Source organism: Onthophagus taurus, chromosome 2, assembly GCF_036711975.1.
Source record: "Onthophagus taurus isolate NC chromosome 2, IU_Otau_3.0, whole genome shotgun sequence".
NCBI lineage: Eukaryota > Metazoa > Arthropoda > Insecta > Coleoptera > Scarabaeidae > Onthophagus > Onthophagus taurus.
Window position 1 is genome coordinate 22,885,874 of NC_091967.1, and position 8,459 is coordinate 22,894,332.

Genomic DNA, 8,459 nt, shown 5'->3' on the forward strand with positions numbered 1-8,459 from the left:
TCAATATTTTTTTATCAAATAAACCTTTACAAATTTAAATTTATATAGTTTCTGATAATTGATAATACAATACAACTTGGTAAATTTATCATGGAGTGCGGCAGTAAATCATTGAAGTCAACACACTAACAACATTATCCTAACATTAATGGGTATGCAAGGTTGAATTCAAAAAATTCATTAGGTTGAAATTTGAAGATTTGAAAGGGCCATCTTTAAAAGATTAAATACTAAGTGACTCTGCCTTAATACGTTCGCTACCAAGCGGCTCATATTTGACCCACATGGTTTTTTTTTGTTACAGGCAAAAATTGTATACTGGATAAATTCTAAAGTAAAATTTGAATAAAAAATCGAATATGCGTCGTTGGAAAAAGTGGATAATACTGAAAATTTCTTGGCAATGAGTACTATACATGGCTAGCATAAAATGTTATTGGTCAAAACAAAAAATTTACTATCCACATTGATAAAAACGACTTCAATATTCTTTGTATTTCCACAATGAATATGATGACGTATCAAACTGTATGCGTAAAATTACTAATATTAAGGAAGACAATCTTGAAAATATCAGGAAAATGTATTGTCCTGAACATAACTTATAAATTGCTGAAGCACTGCTGTTATGGCGTGGAAGGTTAATATTTCATTTTTTATTTAATATGTTTTAAATATTATCATTTATTCTGGGAAAGGAACAGTTCAGCAAGGATTACAAGACATACATCAAGAACAAAATTAAAAAGAAGAGATTGTCGGAAAATGGAGAGATAAAAGAAATTTATTTATCATTTCTACCTGCCCAAAATTTGAATTTACTCCTGTGGCAAATAGAAATGGTAATGAGAATAGAAAATGGTCGTCGACTACAACCAATTTATGTCGGGTATAGATAGGGCAGACCAGATGTTTCATATTATTTTACTTCTAAAAAAACAACCATTAGATGATATCTGAAGCTTTTCTTTCTGCTTATAGAAACAGCGTGAACTAGAAAGTTATCCAGATCATCCTCACCCTCTAGGCATCTTATCAAAAGCCTTCTCTAAATCCAGAAAGGCGAAGTATCATTCATCATATAATTCTGCTTCTTTTGTGTGGTCTTCGTGATTATTTCTTTTAGTGTAAATAGAGGGATCCCATATTATATATATCCTCTGAATCCATTTTGTGCTTCCAAAAATGTTGTATCTTTGAACTTAGTCTACGCTCTATGACATGTTCGTATATCGTTTTATTTATTTTTACTCTTGTTACATTTTGAGCCTTGGGTTTCTTCTATTTCTGTTACTTCCAATGGTTGGAAGGAATGACCTGGAAACACTCTTTCCACTTGGTCATTATTTCCCTGCCAGTCTTCAAGACAAATAATGACTTCTGGTAACCTTTTTATTTTCTTCTTTTTTGTTTACGTAATGGTCTTTGTACACTGCATATGCTTTAGTGATGGAACGGATAGCGATTTTGCGAAAAGCCAGAAACCGGATATTCAGCATCCCCTTCGCCCGGATATCCTATTATCCAGCATATCTACTCGACCATTATGGTTATAATTTCTGGTGCATTTTTGAAGTGATACCCTATATTGCCACATTATTACGATATTTGAATAAAAATGAAATTAATAAGAAAGCTGATAAGATATGTCAATTTGTTAAGACAAACCAATATGTTACTAGACACAATCATAGCATCATGCTGCCTAAACATAGGTTAAATGTATATGAAAAAGGTCCCTTGTATTCAGGTGTGAAAATCTGGAATAACATCCCTGTAGAAGTCAAATTAATAACTAGGTTAAACTTATTTAAGACATATATGCGATATTTACTTTGTAATTTAGCACCTTATTCACTCGACGAATTTTATAATAGCCATTGAATTTCGTTTTCTTTTTTAACGCTAGGTGAGTAGTAATGAGATGTGCATTTTTGTTATTTTTGTCTCTTTACTTTCTGAATAAAGTTTATTATTATTATTATTATTATGTATTATTATTTGGATCCAAGATACAAAATGAACTTTTTTGATGCTGATTTAATTAACGAACCAACTCTAACAAGAGGATACTTTAATTAATAATTGGTGATATTTCTACAAGGATCTATTAAGAAATTAATTTTATGGCGAATTTTGAAAGTTATCGATGAAAATTGCAACATCGAAAATTTTATCAAAACCTCAAATATTGTTTTCTAAAAAACTAGAAGTTATTTTTGAAAACGGGCTGCGAGACTTTCAACGTAAAAAGGCCGAAAAAGGTTAATAAAACTTAACGTTTTTTAAAATTTTTTAAAATTATCGGCCTTTTTACGTTAAAGTCTCGCAGCCTATGCTAATTCCGTCATCTTCGCTTTTTTGTAAGTTTTTATATATTTATTTTTTATTGTTAACCACCTTTATTTTAGATTTAACCTTTTATATAATTTTTGGTCTTCAACCACGTTTACCTTTTTTGACCTTCAAATATTTTTACTGCGTATTAAAAATTTTTTCCGTTTTCAACATATTTAAATTTAAGATATTTTTTGGTATTGTTTTTCTCACTTGTGAACATCATTAATTTTGACTGTAAGTTTTTTGTTTTAACATATTTTGTTTTTCTAATTAAATAATGTTGTAGTTTTCGGCTGAAGATGAGGTAATACCTCGAAACTAGTATCGAAGCATATTAATAAAAAGCAAGTAAGAGGTTATTTTTGATTTTTCATTAATTACATACACCTTGCAACATGGATAATTACAATATTTATTTATATCACGTTTGTCATTAGCAACCTCATTGTAACAATCCCAATACGATATATAAAATCTCTTGTTGCAGTTTCGTCTAGTTTTCTTCTCTTCGCTTGTAATTCATTATCACATTCATTACTAACAGAACTGTCAGTGTTATCACTTTCGATTATTAATTAAAGTATCCTCTTTTTAATGTTTTTCCGTTTTGAAAAATCACTTTTAGTTTTTGAGAAATAAATTTTTGAAAAGATCGACAATTTTTTCGAATTTTGAAATTTTCGCCGATTAAGTTTTAAAAATTCGTATAAAATCCAGTTCTTGGAATAAGAGTATAAAAATTTTCTAAAGTGTTAATAAAAGTGTCTTCTTTCCAACTCGTTTTGCAAAATAGCTTTTAGTTTTTGAGAAAACAGTATCTGAAGTTTTGATCAAAAGTTCGATGTTGCAATTTTCATCGATACCTTTCAAAATTCGCTATAAAATTTATTTCTTGAAGGATCCTTGTGGAAATATCACCAATTATTAATTACAGTATCCTCTTTTTAATGCAACAAGCCGTTTTGATAAATCACTTTTAGTTCTTGAGAAATAAATTTTTGAAATAATCGATAATTTTTTCAAATTTAAAAAATCCGCCTATTAAGTTTTAAAAATTCGTATAAAATCCAGTTTTTAGAATAGGAGTATGAAAATTTCCGAAAGTGTTAATAGAAGTGTCCTCTTTCCAATGAACCAACCCGTTTTGAAAAATAACTTTTAGTTTTTGAGAAAACATTGTTTGAAGTTTTGAGAAAATTTTCGATGTTGCAATTTTCATCGATAATTTTCAAAATTCGCTATAAAATTAATTTCTTGAATGATCCTTGTGGAAATATCACCAATTATTAATTAAAGTATCCTCTTTTTAATGCAATAAGCCGTTTTGAAAAAAAACTTTCAGTTCTTGACAAATAAATTTTTGAAATAATCGAAATTTTTTTCGAATTTTGCAATTTTCGCCGATTAAGCTTTAGAAATTCATATAAAATCCAGTTCTTGGAATATGAGTATGAAAATTTCCCAAAGTGTTAATAAAAGTGTCCTCTTTCCAATGAACTAACCCGTTTTGAAAAATAACTTTTAGTTTTTGAAAAAACAATATTTGATGTTTTGATAAAATTTTCGATGTTGCAATTTTCATATTGCCAATTATTAATTAAAGTATCCTCTTTTTAGAGTTGCTTCGTTAGTTAAATCAGCATCAAAAAAATTCATTTTGTATCTTGGATCCAAATAAGTTGACATATCTTATCAGCGTTCTTATTAATTTCATTTTTATTCAAATATCCCAATAATGTGGCAACATAGGGTATCACTTCAGAAATGCGCCAGAAATTATAACCATAATGGCCGGAGAGATATGCCATTCGGCATCCCCTTCGGCCGGATATCCGGCTTTTCGCAAAATTACTATCCTTTCCATCACTAGTCGTTATCATACACAGACAGTCCTGTAACCAAAGCTGATTCGTCTGTTCTTTGAGTAATTTGGGCTTTTACCACTGGCAGGTTACTAGCTTCAGCAGTGAACCAGTATTTTTGGGGGGGTCTGTTCTTCTTTGCCCCTTTTTTCTGATACTTTTGGTTCATAAAATAATACTTGATCATCATTTCGATGCAACTCTCTATAACATCATGTACCTGATTGATTAGCATGACCATGAGTTGTTGCTGTGAGTTCGCAATCCTTTAGAAATTGTAGACATAGATTCTTCAATGAAGTTTTTCTCTCAGTTTGTACCTACAGTGTTTTAGAATCTTTTAAACACAAATTTAGTAAAATTTATTTTCGTTTTCTTTATATTAGTTCTCAGTCCCACCGGCTTCACCACGTCCTTTATTTGTTTGCAGGTTTCTTCTGCATCTGCGTTTCACATTTCGTACAGTTCTATGAACTGTTAAACTAACTTTTTTTCCTCCTCATTTTCAAGCAACTCAGCATCAAGCTATTCGTCATTCATTTTTTAAAACAAAAACCTATACAGTAGTATTAAATATTAGGACTGGCTGGGAGCGAACAAGACGACGTGTGAACTGCAACAAAATTACAAAAGACTGACGAACTGATTTATGGCTTACTTTACACAATCAGTATAGGGGCGGAAATGTTATGCATGTTTAATTCTTTCAAATCATCCTGATCGATCATATTGGTAGTATCTGCAAGATCGTGTAGGGTCAAAGTTGAGTGCAGGTCACCAATTATAAATGTCATTAAACACATAATGAGACAAAAATACAAATATTGCATTTATTCTGCTTTTTTAGGTGGTAAATGTAAACGATTTCAATTTGAATGTCGCTCAAATAGCGAATGTATAGCAATATACAACGATTGCGATGGTATCCCACAATGTTCCTAATTAGGTTCTCTATCTCATTCTTTTTAGTGATGACGATGAACGTGATTAAACCTCCCATGGTTTAGAAAAAAAAACTTGTCTTGGCCTAAAAACCTGAGTTGACCCGGTGTGTTAAAAAAAGTGATTAATTGTTAACTAATTCACTAATTTAACAAGTTTTAAATGATTATATTGTTATTAAATAAGGACTTTATAAATTTCTATGGAAAGATCTTTTTAGAATTAACAAAATTCGTTGTTTTCACATTCTAAGTAGAATGCAACAAAAAACATTCTAATTATAGGAAACTTGATAAGATTAACAATTTTTATTCAACATAAATAAATATAAAAGAGATACATCAATACGTCATTACGGCACAGATTCGTATAACTAAAAATAACTTAAAATAAAATGTTACAGTAACCGTTTCATCGATAAGTTTTACTGTTTGTTTATAAACCTACATATTCCATTTTCATCTCGTCTTCTATCCGGTCCACATTGCTCTAAAGTAGCCCCCAAAAGCACCAATTTCTCTTTGATTTTCGACGTTTTCCCAATTCCAATTTCTTCGTTCTCTTCATCATCAAGTTCGTTCGGTATACTAACTATATACGCCCTAGCAAATCTTTGAAGTTCTTTATGAGAGTCATGAGTGTCGTCAAATTTCCCCCTGCCAACTAATACTTCTTGAGTTTTTTCAACATCCGGTCGAATTTTATTTTTACCATTACCATCTCTTTTCGTCAAATCAACGTGATAGGGCGCAGTTTTTGATTCAATGAAATTTTGAGTCTCTTGTTCATCATCGTTTTTCACAACGGCAACGTGCGGACGATGTTGATGTTTTCTAGATAATCCTTTGAAAAATCCAGATATGAGTAAATCTATCAAGCTCCCATTGGGAGGAGGAGCGATAATTACAACGATATTTTGTAAATCTGTCCTCACGTTTAAATTACCATCTTGACGTTGATCAAATTTTACGATCGGTTTGGATGTCGGGAGGGCCAAAATAGTTGTAACAGTTACAACGATGATGAGAAGATATTGTAGATGTAAAATTTGACAGCGAGTCATTATGTTTTAGGCGAGTGCACGTCGAGTTCTGGCCGCAAAACAACAACTACTAAACGGGTCCTCATCGTGTGAGCCGTTTCAAGATAGCGGATGCCGTTCTCCGAATTACTATAACGGTTCAACGCAGAACCTCAGGTATCTTAACGGTGTTCTTATGGTGGTTCTTTTTGAACAAATATTAAGATGATTGAAATTTAAATTTACAAGAAATTTGAAATTAAAATTTTTAAAATTAACGTTTCAGGGAAATTTCAGCTTTTAACATTTAATTTGTTTTTATTATTACTTGCAAATTATTTGTGATAATCGTGAATTAAAAATTAATTATGGAAAATATTTGATTTCACGAACTCAAAAACATTAAACATTAGTTCTACATTAAACGAATATTTAAATTTTATTTACTAAAAATGATGATATGGATCTGGTTGCAGTTCGTAGACCTTAACTGTCCACGAACGAAAAATCGTATCACGGCTCCCACCTGGGCTGTCCGCTATCCTCTTGACCTTAAACTTCTTGAGATGGTTTTAAAATATCCCTCAAGAAGTCATCGACATACATAGTAAACCGTTTTCCCTGCTTGTTTAAGCGTTGTGTACGGCCAAACGTTGAGCTACCGTTGGGCGCGTTGGTCATCATCGTTTGGTAAATTTATTGAAAATGGTACAACCGTTTTCATCATCCAAGTTTCTGTTAATTGCCGGCTTAATCGGTGTGATTGCTTCGGTGCCTATAGACATAAAGAAAAGAGGTGTAGAGTTATACGACCAGAAACAAACGGGAAAATACAACATACGAATCAATTTAAAAGACATTACAATAATTGATATACTTGGAGGGGATTATAACGATGATGTGAGTACTTCAACTTTAAATTGTTTGTTTATTATTACACTCAACATGTATTTGTTTTAGAATTATGAATACGATTACGAAATTCCATCAGATTACACCGATTTTCCTATAGCAACAACCACTTCCACCTCAATTTCGACGAATTTAAGTTCATCAAATATATCTATTAATACAGCTCTTAATGCATCAACAGTTACCATCCAATCTAAACCATTAACAACGACTAATTCACCAAAAACAACAACAAAAACAAAATTATCAAGTCTTATTTTGAATTCGTCAACTACAAAACCAATTTCGTCAACAAAATCGTCAACTTCCATTAAAATTACACCAACAAATAAACCATCTTCGACAACATCAAAGCCAAGCACCGGAATTGCAACATCTTCCGTTTCAACAACGTTGAAACCATCAAATAAAACATTAACATATTCTTATCAAACTGGAGTAGCAGGAGATAGAATTCCAGTTATTGTATTACAACAAAATCAAAATAATGATGCAGTTTCTAAAAGTGCTGCGTTAATAACTTCTCAAGTTACTATCGTTCCTGACGATGGTAACGAAGAGATAACGGAGCGTGTTGAATCGCTTGGAGAGATTCATTATAAGAAATGTCCGAATGGTCTTATTAGGGATAAAAATGGGATTTGTAGGAAATTGAAAAGACCACCATTGTAAGTGTCATTGACAGAATTGTAAATGTATTAATTTTGCTTGTTATAGGTTTGATATTTCTCGTTTCACGTCGGGTTTGGTATCGAAGTTTAGAAGGCAGGATACGGTTACACCAGGACGTAAAACAAACAATTAAGGAATTCAATTATGATGTGCTCAATTATTTAGTATATTTATGTAGATATAGGTTTTTTTTTGTCTTAAATGTCATTATTTATTATTAATGTTATGTGATTAACATTGTGAAAAGCTGTATATTGGGTTGAATACCTCAGTGTAACAAAATCGCTGGGAGTTTTCTGCTAACAATACCGTCCCATCTAAATTTTAACATAATAAACTTTAAAATATTTAACTATGGTGTTATTACTTAATAAACATAATAATATGCTAATAATTATAATAACATAATATGGCGCAGTCGGAATCTTCATAATATAATCCGACGAAATGTATAGCAGTAGCAATAGATTAAATCGAATCTTGAACTTACAAACAAATAATACTAATTTTGCTATCACAAATATCCCACATCCAATTTGGCGCTGCTATAATAATATACAGGATGTTCATTTCAAAACTTTCCACCTCAATTTCTGTAAATCCGGAAGTTTAAAAAGAAAATCGCTGAAATAGGTAAAGAATAAAACCAAGGGGGACAACTTTTTATACAAAAATTGACTCACTCACTTCAACCCCCCGCCGCCAGAAAC

General features: G+C 31.3%; 2 protein-coding genes across 3 annotated transcripts; one reads left to right on the top strand and one right to left on the bottom strand.

Moving 5' to 3' along the window:
* Positions 1 to 5,437: 5,437 nt before the first annotated feature.
* Positions 5,438 to 6,314, bottom strand: LOC111413386 (uncharacterized). The gene has a single exon (XM_023044344.2). It carries the CDS (start codon positions 6,205 to 6,207, stop codon positions 5,569 to 5,571), a length of 639 nt encoding a protein of 212 aa, XP_022900112.1. The 5' UTR covers positions 6,208 to 6,314; the 3' UTR covers positions 5,438 to 5,568.
* Positions 6,315 to 6,730: 416 nt separating this feature from the next.
* Positions 6,731 to 8,101, top strand: LOC111413384 (uncharacterized). 2 transcript variants are annotated; one of them, XM_023044341.2, is made up of 3 exons: positions 6,731 to 7,065; positions 7,126 to 7,749; positions 7,795 to 7,872. In XM_023044341.2, exons 1-2 carry the CDS (start codon positions 6,871 to 6,873, stop codon positions 7,747 to 7,749), a joined length of 819 nt encoding a protein of 272 aa, XP_022900109.2. In that variant the 5' UTR covers positions 6,731 to 6,870; the 3' UTR covers positions 7,795 to 7,872. The 2 variants fall into 2 exon arrangements, with proteins under 2 accessions (XP_022900109.2, XP_022900108.2); XM_023044340.2 differs by having other exon boundaries at positions 6,735 to 7,065; positions 7,126 to 7,745; positions 7,795 to 8,101.
* Positions 8,102 to 8,459: the final 358 nt, after the last annotated feature.

Bases quoted from the DNA above. Each gene is read 5' to 3' on its own strand.
- LOC111413386 (XM_023044344.2), bottom strand. From the start codon at position 6,207: ATGACTCGCTGTCAAATTTTACATCTACAATATCTTCTCATCATCGTT.
- LOC111413384 (XM_023044340.2), top strand. From the start codon at position 6,871: ATGGTACAACCGTTTTCATCATCCAAGTTTCTGTTAATTGCCGGCTTA. The intron at 7,066-7,125 runs GTGAGTACTTCA...TATTTGTTTTAG, and splicing joins GAGGGGATTATAACGATGAT to AATTATGAATACGATTACGA. The intron at 7,746-7,794 runs GTAAGTGTCATT...TGCTTGTTATAG, and splicing joins AAATTGAAAAGACCACCATT to GTTTGATATTTCTCGTTTCA.